Here is a 19,329-nt window from a genome sequence, read left to right as displayed (position 1 = left end):
GGAACAGATCTCTATCACTGTAGTTTTCACTGCCATCCTTTCAGTGGACAAGTAGAACAAGAGAATTTGATTTTGATCTCAAACAGATCTGGAGAGGAGATTTTTTATTTTTTATTAGGAGGCAAAGAGCGTGTAGTTCCCATGTAACATCGAGTGCTGACCCTACCATGCCAGAGTTCCAAGAGCAGAGTTTGCATTGGATGATGCCAGATAACATGGTAGTGAAGATTAAGCTTGTTGGCATTACCCTACGCCCAACAGCTTGGCATCCCTTCCAGCACTGTAAGTTCTTCTTTACCCATTCAAACCAGCATGCATTTTGAGCATCCATGCAGTATATATTCTCATGGTAGATGTAAAGGTAAGAGTGATTTGTGAAAATGTTTCCCATCAGTTTAGGCGATTTCTTCTCTTTGCTGCTGGACAGTGATTATTGGCCCTCCATGTGGATTATTTTTAAAATTACCATCGCTTCGTGGATGCATCCCACTCCCCCTGTTTATTTCCTGAAGGACTTAAAACATCACGAATTAAACAGTTCCTTCCACTTTGTTGGATGATTGTGCTTGAGAACTTGCTGCAGAACATCCAAAAAGAGTCCGCTGCAACTATTAAGGGTGGCTTGTGGGCCCTAAATAGATGGAAGAAGCAGCAGAGATAGAGCTTTGGAAATATAGATTCCTGGCTTGAGATTAAAAGTTGTTTCTTGGTTTGTCTTCAAAGTAAGATTTGGACAGTGTGATACAAAAATCACAGTCCGTCATTTTCTAGGCATAGCTCAATATGGAAGATGGTTCACAGCATTATTCATTGCCAAGTTCTTTTTAAATAATGTTAATCAACCCTGTTGCGAAGTATTACTTTGTATTTTAAAACTAATTTTGCTATGTCATCCAGACACACCAGCTCTTCAAGAGGAGGAGGGAGAGTAATCTTCTGTATTTTAGACACGCAGCGTGCTGCTTTGCTTGGTGGGGTTATCCTCCTTTATGCCCAAACAGTCTGAAGTTTTTCTTCAGGGAAACAGGAATGCTTCACCTCTGGAATGGAAAGCCCGTCTTGCATACTGTACACCTGATTTCATCCTCCACTTCTGTAGAACCTGCTGGGATACTAGCTTCAAAGAGATCACCACCGAGGTTAAGCAGTAAGCTCTTAAGAAGTGTTGACAAGTGGAAAATTAAGAGTGTTTTTGTTATTACCTGCTGTTCAGTCTCGCTGTTTACTGCCGTGGTATGCTAAATTATATCCATGCATTGTGTGCCTTAGTTTCAGATTTCTTTTTTCATGAATGCTGAAACACCTCCCAGATGTCTAAGAAGCTCTGACTGTTTAAACGCTTTGAATTAGTTACGTTTATTAAGGTGATATGTGTACCATATTAAAATCAGACCCTATGTGTTTGTCTGACATTCTAGACTAGTTCAAAAGAGTCAACAAGCTGTTTCTGTGCAACAGATGAAGAGGGAGAGAGCATTTTCAATATAAATACTATCAGTATAGCACATTATGATAAAGAGATGCAAGTGCTCCTCATAGTGTTGAGTTAGGCCTGGGGCCTGTTTCATTTAAGTTTACTAAATAAGCCAGGCATATTTCTACTTTGTCTGACTCATTGTCAGTTGATTTGGTTCAAAATAAATCAGAGTAACTGAAATAAGCCTGGATTATTTAGTAAACTGTATTATTTAAGATTGTATTATATCACATTTGATTGGCTAGGGGAATGTCCTTAAAAATATTCAGAATTGTAAAGCAAACATAAAAACCAGCAGCACAATATGACAATATGAAATTGCTGATTCATCAATTAATAATTAATAGTAAAACTGGTTACGTATGCCAGATCAGAAATCAGCTTTTCATTAAGGACAGTTTTTGCTCTCCAAGTTATTTATTTATCTATTTAGTTTTTAGAATTACTTTATTAAATGTTTCTGTTTCTGTCTTTTATGTTGAATACTGAAATATAAACCATTTACTTCTAGTCAATCACAAAACTATAGACTGCTAGCAAAAATAATAATAATAAGTATAAACAATGGTCATCTTTACACTGTAACGTGCAGCAATTTACAGATTAATGCAGAACAATTACATTTTATTTTATTGTTTTATAAATCAATGCAAGATTTAGAGGTCTCACTTAATCGCGTGGCAGCTATAATAATGAGTAGTGTTTGTGTAAATGTTGTTTTGCCCCTTATCTAGAACTTGGGTGGCATTTTGTTCATTTTGGTGCCATTTTTCCAACAGAGAAAAGTATCTCCAGCTGTGGGTAGTATTGAGCTGAAAGTTTGTCGTCACAATGAACAGAATCATTCATAGAACCGCAACACAGACCTGCCAATTTTACGTTTTGAGCCATAAATATTTAGATCTAAAAATATCTGAACAACTTTTGGCCCCTGGGGACCCATATACTGTACCTATCATATTATTTCATACACTAAAAATTCTGCACCACTTGATGTTAAAAATTATTAACAATGGAAAACAATGGTTCTTCTACAGGGCTGCTGAAATATTTTTTGTTTACCAATATGGATTTTAAATATAAAGCCTAAAAGAAATAAATATGTATGAATACCCTGTTATAACTCTACTTATTAGTCAAAGCAGGTAAGAACGGTAAGATCTTTGACAAATTTGAACTTTGTCCTATCATTAGTGAGGTGCAGGACTCTTTTGACATTGGTCTGACTGAGGTTCCTCCTATAAGGAAGCCCACCAAAGACAGTCCATGGAAGGAGAGCGCTGTCCTTCAACACCGCCAGCAGCTAAAGACCAAGATGAAGTACAACAAAGTTGAGGACCCTAAAGCGCCACATGCCAAACAGGTAGGCTTATGGAAGTCATAAATAAAATCTATAAAACTGTTTTGATCTTCTTTCTGATTTGTGTCTTTGCAGAATTGCTCATTTGGAAGAGATAAGTTTATATTTGTCTATATATACTAATTTCTGCATTCTAATGGAAAGATATAAGCTGTATGAAAATCTCTGAATCTGCCATAGCTGTTCCAAACCTGGACAAAACATATTGTTCCAATTGACTTATGATTAATAATTGTCTTTGGAGCTTATTTATCTTGGCTGAAGGCCTTGACTAACAATACAGTGAAGTCTGTAGACTTCAAATGCACAGTAACATGTGCAAAGCATTTTTTCAGGCTCAGTACACAACAACATTTATTATCAGGTTCTGTTACTCTAAATAAACACCCACAAATGACACAAAAGCATGAGTAAGATTTTATTGCATTATAAATGCGTAGAATGAGAATAACTTATTTTACATGTGATATGTGATTAAATCATAGGGGTAGAAAAGCCATTTGGGAAAAGATTTGATTTTAACTTGTGAAAGCTCTGTGTTAAGCTTTATGAAAGTACCAAACTGACCACCATTTAAAAATACGAACACTTTTATTTCTATATTTTAGAGCCAGTGTCAGCAGGAGCTTGACCAGGTCCTGGAAAGGATTGCAAAAATACCCTTCAGAGATAACAGGGGCCCCCTGGAGGACCTTTATTCCCTGCACATGCCCAACTGTGACAAGAGAGGGCAGTACAACCTGAAACAGGTATTTCATTCACTATTCAGCAGCAGTACATTTCTGTAGTTTTGCCATATCTGAGTAGACATTATTTATTGTTTGATTGTTTACATGTTTCACAGGGTGACTTCATATAATCCATCTAAACCTATTTTAATAAGAACCGGTGGTAATTCTTTAATTTCAAATAAACCTGTGCAGGCAGGCAGCTTTTAACACCTGATATTAATTGACCCTTAGCAAAGGCCCTCCTTAGTTACCGTTGCCATGACCGACAAAATATGCAGCTCTCACACTACACGTGTTCTCACTCAGCGGAAACTACATCGCAGAGCAAAGAGAAAACTGACAACACACAGACAAAAGACAGATCAGATTACTTCTGACATCAAGCAAGGTCTCAGAACTGTGTCAATTTTAAATAAATTCAAATTATAAATACCGTTTTGTGGCTCTTTAGTGCATTGTGACAGATGACTGTACCGCCTCGGTTCAAACACGAGAACTGATCGTCTTTTATATATTTACGTAAAGCACGAAAATGAAATGAACATCAAAAAGTATTTTAGTTTAAGTTTAAGCCCACCGAATTTGTGGTTAACGTTAAGGCTAAACGGGATGGCAGCGGTGGCTTCTGGGCATGTGCTATTTACGTATTTTCAGAGCCGACAATATAACGTGAAACCTATGAAAATGGTTTTAAAAAGAACATGGCGTTGTGGCTGCATTACTTCGGAGTGTCGCAGTTTCTGTCTTTTTGCAGTAAAGGACCTGTCACAGTTTAGTGAGTGGGAAGATGACATGAAGCGACGCCAGGTTTTCTGCATTGAAAACAGATGAGCGCACATCTGCATCAGGGAGCAGTTCGTGGGATTTTTTGTCCACAGAATGATAGTCCACACATTTTAACAGACTATTTTATCATTTAACACTTCAGCGCTGAAATCCATGCATACGGTCCCCGACATGATAGGTTTCTCTGCCACACAAAAACAAGTGCTTTAAAGAAACTCCTTAGCTTTTTGTGGCAGCCAGGAACAGCATAGCTTAACCCTCTACACATTTTTATATTTACTTATATCGATTCTTATCGACAGCACATAATTTACGCATTCTGATCGGTCTGATCTCCTGTCAAATAAGCTCCTTTGCAAATACAATATTACAATATTTGTACCCTTTAAAATGAATTTGTCATAATGGATCACTTACCATGACCTTGCAAAGCCAGAGATTAGAAATAAACAGAAAGAAAGAAAGAAATATAACTTTTGCATTCATGGTAATTTAATGATCCCACAATCAAATCGTGAGGAGCTCATTTATCTAGACTATTTTTTTATTTAATCTTGCCAACCTAGCTCTAGTTACTTCGCTCCAGTGACAGTTCATCCTTTTGATTTCTCTCCATCTCCTTCTCCTCACATCTCTCTTTCTCTTTATCCTTTATTTACTGGTTTAGTCAAAGGACCTTAAAGCTTTTGTCCCAGCTCAATTGATGTTGCATTGAAGTTGATGCGATTTACGTGGAACTTACCCTGCTTCTCCAAAGAAGTCGATGGAATGCATACATTTACACAAAGTGCGTTCAAGCCATACATCTTATCAGCTTATGCATTCTATTGAATCAAACCCATGATATTGGCAACCGCTAATGCCATGTTTTAATGCTAAATTGACTTCTAAAAGCTGATTTGACTGTTGTGTGTGTGTGTTTCAGTGTAAGATGTCAGTGAATGGACATCGTGGTGAGTGCTGGTGTGTGAACCCGCACACAGGTAGACCCATCCCCACCTCTCCGCTGATAAGGGGGTGATCCCAACTGTGCCAGTACCTTGAGGACCTAGACATGGATCCTCTGGACCCTCAAAACTAACAATGTCCTAAACCTCCTATCCCTTGCCACCTTGACCTTCAAGCCTACAAACCCCACACACCCTTGCTCCCTAAAGGAGTCAGTGTTTTACACTCTCCAAACAAGCTATACCTTATGTGTTTATACATTTTGCGCTTATAGATTTGATATGGTTTGAGACAGTATTGTTACAGTTAAAGTATAGATATAACTGAACCGATAGAACTGATAGTATTCATTCAATCCAAGCTAAGTATCGACATATGACCAGAGGACTGAGATTAGTAGGCTAATGCTACTACGTTTCTGTAGGAAAATAACTAGGATCGCAGGATTGTAAACTTGTTGTTAACACTTTCACATACTTCGTATGTATACGCTTGTATTTCTCACATGATGTTACTGGTGCTATTTGTTTCAATACACTTCCTTTATAGGTTGGCCCTTCTCATACTGTGCAGGAAATGGCTTTTATTGGATAGGACAGTGTTCCTTTTGACAAACGGTGAAGCACTGCATTGCACAGTAAGTCGGTGTGAGCTAGTGCCTTTTAGATTAGATTTACAGAAATACATTATATAGAGCTGCTCATAAAGTTTTTGCTTAAAAACCCTAACACAGTTAGTACTAATGCAGTTGATGTTCTGTTCCAATTGCATATAACTACTGACATCTGGTGGTCACACAGGAAGAGAAAAAGATTATATAATGCTGCATTAAAAAGATGTGTTAAATTGATTTAATAGAGCCTTTCACTAATTATTTTAACTTAACATTGTGATTTACTTCAAATTTTACATACAGTTCAATCTTGCTGTTAGGTGTGATTGTCACTTGGTATTTTGGACCCAATGTTTTACATGCACACAAATAAAGAAGTATTTCAAGGTATTACTGTAGGTTTTTTATAGGCAGAACAAACACATTAATAAAATAAAAAATTCAATATTTGAAATTATTCTTGCAAGTATGCTTTTCTAAAAACTGTATCTGACGCAGCACAGTACACAGACAAAACAGAAACCGTCTCTATTATATCTGAATATCTTTATATTTATATATTTATTAAATAAATGTTTGTCTTTACAAAAGAGACAAAAATAAGAGTACATAAATTACATGGCAAATAAATATTGCACAGGTATTAAGATGTGATACAAAGAATTTGATCATCCATATTAGTTGATTTGGGCTCATTTTAAATAAGCTAGTAAATTAAAAATAAGAATCTATACTAAACTTGTTACACTTTTTTTCCTCTATATATTTTTGTCTCGTAACAGTGAGCCTAACCCCACCTCAGAGTGTTATTATTCAGAATCCTTTCCATGTTACTCAAGAGTAACAAGAGGAATATGGTCCTTTAAAATCGAAATCAACTTTGAGGATTATGGATAAAATAAAACTTGAGTTACAGGTGTTTACAGGTGAGGATGACAGAAGGCTTTCTGCAATTCTGCAAACAGGGGACAAAACTGTCGCCAGCCTCTGATCTGAAACACATGTCACAATGCAAATAATCTCATAAGCACATAGAGCATATTTATGATACTATTAGGTGGAAAATGTGGTTGCACCAAATTCAAGTCTATGGGCCAACACCTAATAGTACCTTTGGTACTATGGCATTTCATAATGCAAATAATCCCAATTTGCCTACTTTTTGAGAAGCACTGAATTTGCTTTTTTGAATCTACACTCCTGCAAACTAAAGGTCAGTATTTAGAGTGTTTGTGTTTTCCCTCTGTGGCCTCTTTTGATGCCTTTGATGTAAATCAGTATTCAAATATTTGAGTAGAAAAAGGCACTGAGATTTCCATAAGAACCCAAGGACCCTGATCTGTTAAAGCTGGAAAAAATAGAAAAGTGGCTGGTTGTTTTGTAACCATTGTGCATTCAAATGTTGAGTCTTTCTTATTCAGTAGTGATGTTAATATATGTGTGTTAAGCTTAGGTTGTAATTTAGGTTTTCTTTCACAGGGCTTTTGTTTGTTTTGTTTTACAGCGCACTAAAACAGTGGTTATTAGAATATAAATTTCCTATATCATTCAGACTGGCAAAGCAATGCGCCAAGACAATAAACTGATGTGCTCAGAGCTTTGGAAAGGGTGGTGCAAAAAACTGATAAACAGAGAGTGTGATGACTATACAAGTACTATTGAGTGAATAATTGTTGTGCCGTGGACAAAAGCAAACTCGTATGAAATAGTCACATTGATATAAAGGATAGTTCACCCAAAATGCAAATTCTGCCATCATTCAATCACCTTGTAATTCCAAAATGGTATGTGTTTAGAATGCACAAAAAAATCCAATGTTTTAGACCCAACTGATTTAAATGCATGGACAACTGTTGGAAATCTCGCTTTGTGAAGGAGGAGTGTCATATGGGTATAAAACAACACGAGGATACATAAATAATAATAAGACAGAATTTTTAATTTTGGGTAAACTGCTCCTTTAAGCTCATAAAGCCTTCTAAGATATCTATGATAAGATAGTGGAAACTAGTCCGTGACTCTAGTACATTTCCCAAATGATTCTTGATACATCCCACCAACCTTTATGACGTGAAGATCAAAGAGGACAATTGCAGGATTCAATAACTTGCGTGTATTGAGCATACCCTCTGCTTAGTTTTAAAAGAGGCTCTTTTATAATATGGATTTTCCACAAATAAAGGTCAGACTTCTTAAGATTAAGATCAGAAATGATTGGCAAATCACGTAATATGGTAGATGAAAGTGCGCAACCAAATTTGAGTCGTCTCATTCGTTGTTGTAGCTGTTGCTTTTCGAGATCTTTGCATTGGATGTTGCCTCCATTAAAGTCAGTGCCCGGCATCTGAACTCCATGCTTGTTTACACACCAGCAGATGCCTCGCTTGCGCCCCCTGGACGGTTTGCACTGTGACATAAAACCAAAAATGGACATCACAAAGTAAGAAATGTAACTTGACCCTGCCCTCAGCCATGTGTTTATAGGAAAGAAAACTTTCCGACAACTAAGCTTGCCAGTAGCTGACATCTATAAACATGCTGAAGTGCAGAACTAACCTGTTTGCGCTTGTAGAAGCCTTTCTTATCACAGTTAGGCAGGTACAGCGAAAGAGCCATGACTCTTAAGTTGTCCTTCATCCTCTGGATAATTCCGTCCAGCTTTCTTCGACACGGACCCTGCGGTTAGCAGAGACACCATTAAAAGGACAGTCTGGAGTAGATGATAGGCATTAATACAAACATTCAAATAACAGAAACAGCATTGTTCATGTTGACGAACACACTTACAATGTCAGACTGATGTTTGTCCTTTCCATAGAGGGGGTATTCAAAATTGCTCCTGATCCTGAGTTTAGCTTCCTGTCTCTTTTGGTTCTTTCGCATGGCCTGAGCCTTTTTGCTGTTTATGTGGTCTCGTTGGAATAATGGAACTTTGGCCTGGGGAAGAAGATCCTCTGTTACCTCTGTAACGTGGGTGTCTTCATGTGACTCACGATCTGAGAAGAGGACAATAGTCAGATGCAATGATATAACTGAGAACTATGTAATAAATACACCAGGATTGTTTTCGCTGTCAAGATGCCTGTATGCCATTCACGAAACAATCAAGACCATCAATTGTGGGATTTATATAAGAACTTTAGTCTAAACATTGTATTCATATATTCGTTTTATTCTTTTCATTTTATTCATCATATCTTTTTATCATTCGCTGTGTGCCATGAAATGTGCATGCTACTAAAAAGTAATACAGAAGTATAGATTGCGTGTGTGTCTTACTAAATGGAGCAAGACGGGATGTGAGTTGAACTACAAAAGCAGAACTAGTTCTGTGTGTACGTGTAGTAAGACAGCATGAGATGTTCTGAGAGTTAAACCAAGTCAGCTCTCCCTGAATGAGAATAGCCGAAGAAGTGGAATGTGATGGCAATATTTTAAGAATTTATATGCATTAGTATAATCACGAGTGTGTTGTTTAATGGTTTAAGTAGGCATTATGTTTATTAAGAGTATTAGAATGAGTTGATAGTTTTATGTGTTATAGGTTGCACAATTATGCTTAAGGGAAGTACACCATGACACTTGTTAATCTCAGGATGCAGCAAATGTGCTGTGTAAGATGTTTTCTGTGCAGATAAGGGGAAAACAGGATGGAGTCAGGTAAACGTGGTCTAAGAAGATTGGTGGCTGGTGAGAAGCTTGACCAAGTGACAAAGGAGGAGCCGGAAGATGAGATCGGCGATACATTCTATACTAATATGCATGTCTGAAAAGGATTGGGGTTGTTGGTTTGTGATGTGGTGTGAGGAGTACATCTGACAACCCAGTGCACTGTAACTTTTATATCTGATTAATAAAAATTCGGTTTATTGAAAAAAACTTTCTTCAAATTTTTGAAGTCCAACACAATTTAAAGCCACAATGGGTTGGTAGTCTTCAAGTTGATTACAGTCACTTTGTCATTACAGCCACAAAAAAAGACTTTTTATCTTCCTGCGCTGGTCTTCATTGGAGTAGTGCTTGTAATGAAAACTTTTTAGCATCTAAGAGCATGCCAAATCTCTTGAGAAGAGTCAACAGATTTCAGTTTTTTTTAAGCTGTTGGCTTTCTCAAGATGTCATCTCAATATAACTTATTATAAAAACTCTAGAAGAGATCCAAATTTGAAAACGCAAAAGGCCTGAAATTCTGAATCCACAATCTGTCAAAACCTATCACGGAAGTTTTAGAAGTTACATTTGCATTTATCATAGAATCAAATCAAGCAGTCAACGGTCTGAACTCAACCACCAGCTCCAGCTTCGTTCTTTTAATTGTAAGCAGAGATGCCAGATGCTATCTACAATTTGCCTAGTCTATACCCTTCTCCTCTCTCTTACACGTCACTGCATTTGCCCAGCTGCGCAGTGAGTAATCAGATTCAAGGGCTTGACCCCTTCCTCGTCCCTTCTGTGTCTTCTGTGGAAAAGCTAAGCAGCCAGGGTCACAATGGATGAGCAAATCTCTCGAGCCATTTGCGATGACATCACTGACAAATTGAAGAAAGACCTCAGCAAAGCTTGGAAATCATTGAATAAATCAAAATTGTGTTTCCGCTTCTTACTTAAGCTGTTTTATCATCTGCCAAGCATCAGTTAACCGGATCTTTTGAGGGATATTACGTTTTATTTTAGCGATGTGACAAGTGCACTTCCAAGTCTCCTAATCTGGGGGTATTGTTCTGGGAATGCATGCTAATCTGAGATCTGTGCAGCCCTGGGAGAGGTGGTGTGCTCATTCTTTCTCTCTCTGCTTTGTCTTCTAAATGTCTTCTGTTACAAACAGTTTTATTGCTAAACTCTCATTGTCATAGTACAGAGGTGGCACCAGTTTGAGTGCATTTACACAAAATGTTTGATACGGGGCACCGAAAAAAGTTACTGTGGTAACTTATTTATATGATATGTGAAAATGTTTTAGTTGAGTTAAATTGCAACCGCATCTTATTCATTTTTAACTTTATAGAAAATTGAGGCAATGCTTTATCAATTCATGCTCTCACAGCTTGCATTGCCCTTAGTGATGAGACACATCTATGACTGTTGTTTGACCAGAGAATATATTTTGTTTTAAATTGGACATTTCCATATCCAGGCACTTAGTTTTCACAACCAAGTAAGTGTATCTCATCCTTATGCATAGAAATAAGCTGCAGGGACACACACACATATATATATATATATATATATATATATATATACATACAGCAGCAGCAACACTGCTCCACTTTTGTGAAGCATTGCATCTTTACACAGAATTTAGTGGCAGCAGAGTCCCATCTGAGCAATCTTAACTCATTTATGTAAACACTATCTTATGTATTATTATATTCAGAATGCTGGTTCATTCTTCCAGTTCGTTCGTCTGTCGGAACCATTCTAAAGCCTTCCATTCTGGTCTAAATTTTTAACGACTTGCGAGATGAAGATTCAGAGTGAAATAGCTGCAGCAGCTGTTTTGGGTAAATGTGATGAGATCGCATAATCGCAGTTTTAAGAGTGCTGACAGCTGAGTTAATCGCTGATTTTTATGAAGCCCGAAAGAAAGGCAGGGGAGGCTAAAGCCTGTGAAAGAGTGTGATAAAGAGAATGACAGAGAGATAGATCTGCTGGTGTGTGGGTGGGGGATTGCTGAAGAGGAATTTGATTTGAATGCCAATTCTGTATTCAATAAATCGTAAGAACTCATCCAGATAAAATAAATCCCAAGATTTTCTGCTATGGGTGTTCTGACCTAGATAGCCTAATACAACATAGGATAGATAGATAGATAGATAGATAGATAGATAGATAGATAGATAGATAGATAGATAGATAGATAGATAGATAGATAGATAGATAGTTTCCCCTATATTCAATCATGTATCGCATACAAATGACCTATTGCATATCAATATATATTACCTCTAGGCAACGGTTTGTATAGTTTCTCGTTGATGCAAACTCCTTTGCCGTAAAGTAGAGCGTGCAGGGGCTTTTCCTCCCCGTTCCGAGGCAAGCAGCGCAGTCCCTGTCCACAAGTGCCCGTGTAGACTCCACACGCCTGCCCCTCGGTCAGTGCGCAGGTCAAGCAGCATCCGCAGCCGGGCTCCTTCACCACCTGACAGCCCATCCGCACCGGAGGACACATGGACATCGCCTTCTGATCGCACGGCTCACAGGGCACGTACGAGGCAGAAAAGCCGGGTAGTCCCCATACAAATGTCATCAGAGTACACAAACTTAGCAGCATTATACTGTACGGAACCTATTCCACCAGCCTTGAATCAGCAGGACCGACGCTTTTCTTCTGAGATGTCCGAGAGCGCAGATGCAACGTCCGGCTAAAGGAAGAAAGTGTGTCGGTGATTAAAATATCAATTAGCGATCCTCTCACCACTTGGTAGAATAATCCAATGGTGCATAAACACCTGAGATCTGGGAATTAAAAGGCAATGCCCTGAGATGAAATGGGATCAGCGGAATTCGGGGGAAGAGCGCAGACCTCAAAAATACGTGTAAGCGACACCTTCACCCCCGTATTAAAAAGGAAATCAATGTGTGCCGGTTCTGGTAGAGGCTCTGCAGCTTAGTGAAGTGATCACCCTCGAAAGCTGCTGTCAGTATGAAGCTCGGTGAAGGGAGGCGCACTGCACTTCATTTAAAGGTACTGGCGCTTCTTGGGCGGATCCCACAGTGATGCTGTGCATGAATGTAGCTTTCGGCGCAGGTTCAGATTAAGCGAAACGGTATCAGCAGAACCTTTGTCTTATTTTAAATGAAAATAAAAGTGAATGACATTGAGAAATTTAAAGCAGGTTTCTGTTCTGTTCTGCTAGCGAACGTCTTTTCATGGCTCGTGCACGGTTTTTAATAGTTACACCATAACTAGAAACGAATAGATGTAGTTTAATTCAATAATTCACGTCGATTTCTTTTGCATTTCAAGATAAATTATTAGACTATTTTAAGTATTGTGTATTATGGTTTTATATTACTAAATTAAACTGTTATAAGTTGATTAGCTAATGCATTTATTTTTTGGAACATTTTCACATATGATCATGATATGGACAAACATTTAATATAAATAGAAAATGGATGAGACCTGTGTGAACTTTTGTTGAGTGCACATAATAAAAATTATACCGATAATAAAAATTAAAAACCCGAAACAAACCAGAAAGCATTATGAATAAAGAATTAATTTGACATGGGTGGAGACAAAGCTGGTTGATTGAAGTACCAGAGAAATGCTGCAGGAACAAGGTACCAAAGTCAATCCAAGGGAACTAAGGACAATAGTAGAGCAAAGGAATGGAGGAACCCATGGCGGAGCCAAATGAAGGGCCAAGGAACAGGTCTAGAACTATAAAGTGGAGCCAGAGATCAACAAACCATGATGAGACTAGAACGGGTGGAGAGCTACCTGTATGTAGCCTTGTAGTAACTCTTCAGACCTTGGCTTGTTCTGGTGTTTCATTAGAGTTAAAAACAACTCTACAGGGCAGTGGCTCTACAGAAACGATGTTCCCCACCCCTGGACTAGAAGGATGAGGTATCACAGTGAAGTTGGGAGGATAAAGGATCACAATGGAGTAAATGGATCCAAGGATTTAAAGAATTGTACAGCTTTGAGCGCTAAGGTAAAGATGGATGGTCTTAGACTCAGTAGACCATGGAGGCTCTCCTTCTTCTCTAAGGCTCTGTCCAGTCATCAACCCTGAAACATGTCTGCTTTCATTACAGAAGGGCTGAACATGTCTGTTCCCCAAACTAGAAAATGCAGAAGATGTCCAAACCAAATTAAGAACACTAACTTAACTGATGTTAAATTAAAATAAAAACTCTTTATAATACAGAGAACCAATGATAAAACCAAAGTCTCTTTAAGACAAACACCTCTCGGGCATCCAAGTGCAGCTCCTATCTTTTTGTATTGGGAACATCAAATTCTCCTAAACTTTTTTACTAAGCTTACGATTAAATTTTATATATGAAATCAGTAATGAAATCTGACAACAACTGTGCAAAAATTGTTGCAAATTTTTGCATAACTGACTGGAATTTATGTTATTGGTGTTGAAATTCTGCATCAAAGAGATGGTATTTCAGATCATTATCTAGTAATGGTATGGTAGAACTATAATCACAAAATACTGCTTTGTAAGTAATCTTCCTGATTTATCTTAATTCCTTAGCACATCAAATAGCGCAGAAAATGATGATGATATACTCTCTCTTTTATAGCACTTTAGATACAGTTGCTCCTTTATGTTTAAGAAAGATAAAAAGACTCTAAAGAAAAAAAAGACTCGAAAGAGAGCAGCCCAGAAAATGGAGCGCAGCTGAAGGTAAACAAAACTAGAGGTATTTCATTTAACTGGATGGCAAAGTACCCTTTCCTACAGAAAAGCATTAAAAACCGCTAGATCTGATTACTTTTCATCTCTTTTAGAAGAAAACAAACATAACCCACGTATTTATTCAATACAATAACTACATTAACAAAAAATAAAGCATCAACAGGTTCTGACATTCCCCAAGATCACAGCAGTAATGACTTTATGAAGTACTTTATGTCCAAGATCAATACTATCAGAGATAAAATTGTAACCATGAAGCCGTCAGCTACAGAATCGCATCAGATGCACTATAGATCCCCTGAGGAAAAATCCACTTATTCTCTACTATAGGAGAGGAAGAATTGTTAACCTTGTTAAATCATCGAAACCAACAACATGTATGTGAGACCCTATTCCATATAATTTACTAAAAGCTGCTTCTAGAAGCCTTGGATCCTATCTTGGCTAGTACTAATTCATCCTTGTCATTAGGATATGTCCCCAAAACCTCCAAATTGCTACTTATTAAACTTCTCATTAAAAAAACACATTGTGACTCCAAAGACGAATCTGGCTTTTCTGTCAAAGACACTAGAAAAGGTAGTATACTCACAATTAAATTCCTTCTAAAAGAAAAATGGTATATAAAAATGGATTTAGACTGTACCACAGTACTGAGACTGCTCTCATTAGAGTTACAAATGGGCTGCTTCTATCATCTGATCATGGTTATATCTATTTATTAGTGCTGTTGTATCAAATCGTACTTATCTGACCACTATCAGTTTGTAGCCACTATCAGGAGGTATCATATCGATCAAGTGAAATATGGTATATAATATATCTCAAAGCTCAGAATTAGAGATGTTACCTTTCATGCTTTACATGTTACCCTTGGGAGATATTATCAGGAGACATGGTGTTAACTTTCATGGTGTTAGCTTATGCTGATGATACACAGCTCTATATTTCCTCGGGGCCAGGTGAAACGGAATGTATAGTCGATATAAAAAACTGGATGATGAGTAATTTTTTTACTGCAAAATTCTGACAAAGAGAGGTGTCAATTATAAGACCTAAAAACCCCATATGCAACACTTGATGGCTGCCCTATGAATTGTTCTTTATCATTTGGGAACCTATAGGTGCGCTCTTTGAGCCATATTTCTAGCCCTTGTAAAACTGTGTTTTACCATCTCAAATTATGACCTATGCTTTCAATGTCAAATGCAGAAATGTTGATTCATGAATTTATGACCTCATGGTTAGACTATTGTAATGCTTTATTGGGCCTGATTTGTCACAGTTTAGAAGTCTTGCCATAGAGTTTGTGACACAGAGGAAGTGGAAGTGATCTCATAAAATTTATCTTACCCCAAAAAACACTTAACCTTGTAATTTCAAACAATAATGCTACATTAATTTGTACATTATACAATATAAGTAAATATAAACATTATAGCCTGTTTCCCTCATTCTACAACAAATATTTAAAAATGTAACTGTATTCAGAACAAGAATGAAAAACAAGTAGGCTAGTTATAAATAGTTATAGCATTGCCAACAAACCTGGGTCTTTAAATTAAATCCGTATTGGGATAAATTTGCCTATAGTGTGAACTTTTTGTCTTTTATTTATACAAGTGCCAAGTGTTCCACTAGGTCTGCTACCATGAATTGCTATAATGAGGGTGCTGGGGCTGCCTCCGCCCTCCCATCATGCCTCGTCACCTCCACATAGGCTAGGTGATTTAGCAAAGTCAACTTGCAGCAGCTGTGTAGCCCGAGGATGCAAGTGCATCTACCGGTGCAGCAGCTGTGTGTGCTTACCCTGAGGACGCCGGTGCATTCTTGATTCCCTGAGTGGAGGTAATGAGGAATTGCATAGTTTTCCGTGGTACTTTTAGCAGAGAGTCTGCAGAGTACTGCTCTTTTCAGTTGATAGTTTTTGAGGCAATGAAGCTCAAGTGCTGCTATATATAGTAAAGTCTTTATGGGCTTGAACATTATTGGCCAATGTAGGACATTGTGCCATTCAGTACGGCTTTAGTATTTCAGGAGAGTTTTCCCCATAGTATCAGCTACTGATGGCCAGATGTTCTGTGTGTTGCTGTATAGGTCTATATAATGACATTAATCTGTATGTTCTTATATAAGGTTACTGTTCTTTGGGTTAAATATTGGGATGTTGTTAAAACCCTCATTGTGGTATTGAGTTTACAATATAGCTCTGCGTAACATCAACCTACAAATGATAAAAAACGCTCAGTGGTCAATGGTAGGCATAGTTATATGATTAGGGGGTCAATATAGAAAATGTTCAAAAGCTAGAGGGGACCCTATTAGGACATCCATGACTCTAACAGGCTCAAGGATGTCAAGATCTTCCTTTACCTCACCCACTGTTCAAATGAATTAATTTATTTTCGTGACAGGTCCTTCAAAATCCTATGGGGAGCATCAATAGGCAACTTTTATTTTTATGGTTCATTGAGTCCAATACATATTGGCACTGTGAGGAAAAGAAAAAGAAAACTCACAAAATGATACATGATGGGTTGATCCCCATGAGTGAGGAGGCAGATATGAACAACTAGTAGATTCATTTTTATGCGTCTTCTGTAACATAATGGTAGAGACCCATATTTCGGCTTTTGAATCTGAATCTGAACTGTCTGCAAAAACAAGTGCAATACTAAAAAAAATAAAACAATGCTTATGCATATTATCAAACTACCAAAACCAATCATCCATTCTAGATGCACTCAAAAACAATTAAGGATTTGAGCAAGTAATCAGGTTGTCAGGTTGAGATGTCTGAAAGACTCATACTGACAAGAACAGTATTGGAAAGTGCAGAACTAATGACCTTTGTAGCTCAACTGTTAAAGCTGTTGACCTTTGCTAATATCCTCAAGTCTCTCCTCTCATATAGTACATGAGACAAGTATCTGGACAGAAGTGTGTCACCGCTGAGGTCACTGGACAAGCCCATCAACACCCTAATGTTTAAACAAGGAGCCTTATAACCTTTACTTCACATCATGACACGTGCATTTCAAGAGGTCACATTTGCCCTTAGCGTCTCTTTAACACAAAGAGATCTTTTCAGGAGCAAACCTGCAGGACAGCTGTGTCTGGCCAAGAGGGCTATTTTGCAGCACTGATGGCTACAACAAAGAAATGAAGGTAAGATTTGTTCACAAAGAAACCTTATTTCTCTTATTTTGGCAGTGCAATGAATGAAAATTACGAATGACATTCTGATGTAGAAGAAAATTGAAAGGTCTGTGCTAGAAATTTGACTAGATTATTAACATAACTTCAGCTAAAAAAACAAGTTATAATTGCTTCCATAAACGAATGTATACATAGGTGATTTAGATGAATGATTTCATATTAACCCAGGACATGGGTTAGTGTGTGCTCATTAGTCATGTCAGTGCTAACGGCATTCCCGTAGGTCACTGAGAGCATGGCTAGCGGCGTCAAGGTAATGGGTTTAATTCTAGGGAATGCGTATTACTAAAATATATAGCCTGGCTAAAAGTGTCTGCCAAATGCATCAAATGTTAACATTAATAGGAACCCATGAGATGCTTAATGTGGAACAATTTAGTCTACCTCAGCTCTAGCGCTCAGTGGTTTCCTGGCTGGCACCAGTGGATATTTTGTGAAAGAAGCACAATCTTTATAAATGTTTATTTATTTGGTTGATCTTTCTGATTATTTTTTCTAGTAGTTATATGAATAAAAATTGTAGGATATATATATATATATATATATATATATATATATATATATATATATATATATATATATATATATATATATATGAATTAATACAAATTATACAGCTACTGGTACATACACAAATGTCTTCCCTCATTTAACTCACAATTATTTTTGTGCAAGATTTAGATTATTTTAAAACCATTCTGTAAAAAGTACTTTACAGAATGCAATTCAGATAATGCAACATCAAAGGAACAAACAAAGTCATACACGTACAGAACTGTAGTTTTCAAGAGAAATCGAGGTTACCATAGTTACCATTTATTTTATGAACAGAGTAGAGGAGGTTCAGGGTGTTCATGATGGTAGGAACTGAACAACTTAGTAACACTTTTAAATGGCTTTTGATGGCTATTTTTGTTGAATATTTTGTTGACCCTGGAACAACATTTTAAATCAAAAATTGAATTTTTACCATATTTCTATGACTAGACCTAATGAGTAATGCCTAAAATAAGAAGATATGAAAGATGAATGACACTGATGTACAAGCACCATACACTGATTGTAATCATAAACTATAAACAGGTTCTTGAAATCTGATTGGTTCATCACAATGCTGTTCCATTGTCATTGGTCCAGGAACACGTCGAACTCTGTGTCACCCTAAAAAGCAAAAATTACTAAAAGCACAACTGTTTTGGCAATAAGAAAAATCATCACAAAAGTCAACCCTAAACCTAACTCTAAATAAATAACATAAAACTTGTAAATGTATTCAACATTCTATTAATGCTTTATTAACGAGGTTCAGGAGGAGCACGATCAGATAATCTGTCAGTTAGGCACAGGTGTAGCTCGTTTAGCTAATCATGACTTACCCCTGTACTACAACAGTTTTCTTGCATCCCTTCTTCGTCCCATCTCCTCACTCTCAATCCTTTTTTATCCCATGCTTGGGATAGTGGGGGTTCTACGGGTTTGGGCTACATTCTGGAGCTACAAACCCCTCTAGAGCCAGATATGAGGAACCTTTTTTAGCATTTTAGCCATTGAAATGATGTTTTGAGCTCTGAGGTATGTAATTCTATATAAAATGCTAAATACATTTTATTTGGATAATAGGCGATTTCTCTTTATGTGACCTTATTCCAGGAATCAAACTTGATGATGCTGCAGCAGCTCTAGCTTGGTGGGCCACCCTCCCTCAGAATTCTCAAAAAATTTCCATACTAGAAAGCACCAATTACTGTTGCCAGGATACTGCAGAGGCTTGAGCTTGCACAGTCACCAGAACCAGCGCCAACCCAGAACTG

The 19,329-nt window shown here is 37.4% G+C and overlaps 1 protein-coding gene and 1 pseudogene across 1 annotated transcript in view; one reads left to right on the top strand and one right to left on the bottom strand.

Moving 5' to 3' along the window:
* LOC122346795 (insulin-like growth factor-binding protein 2-A) overlaps positions 1-5,375 on the top strand; it is a 6,922-nt gene extending 1,547 nt beyond the window's left edge. The window contains exons 2-4 of the mRNA XM_043241647.1: positions 2,672-2,840; positions 3,446-3,586; positions 5,280-5,375. Of these exons, the coding sequence (XP_043097582.1) occupies positions 2,672-2,840; positions 3,446-3,586; positions 5,280-5,375 (406 nt within the window). The remainder of the gene's footprint in view (positions 1-2,671; positions 2,841-3,445; positions 3,587-5,279) is intronic.
* Positions 5,376-8,073: 2,698 nt separating this feature from the next.
* Positions 8,074-12,627, bottom strand: LOC122346462 (annotated as a pseudogene).
* Between the last annotated feature and the right edge of the window lie 6,702 nt (positions 12,628-19,329).

The sequence above is a fragment of the Puntigrus tetrazona genome, chromosome 6, assembly GCF_018831695.1.
Source record: "Puntigrus tetrazona isolate hp1 chromosome 6, ASM1883169v1, whole genome shotgun sequence".
NCBI classification, from domain to species: domain Eukaryota; kingdom Metazoa; phylum Chordata; class Actinopteri; order Cypriniformes; family Cyprinidae; genus Puntigrus; species Puntigrus tetrazona.
The sequence above is the reverse complement of the archived record's forward strand: the minus strand, read 5'-3'. Positions and strand labels throughout refer to the sequence as shown.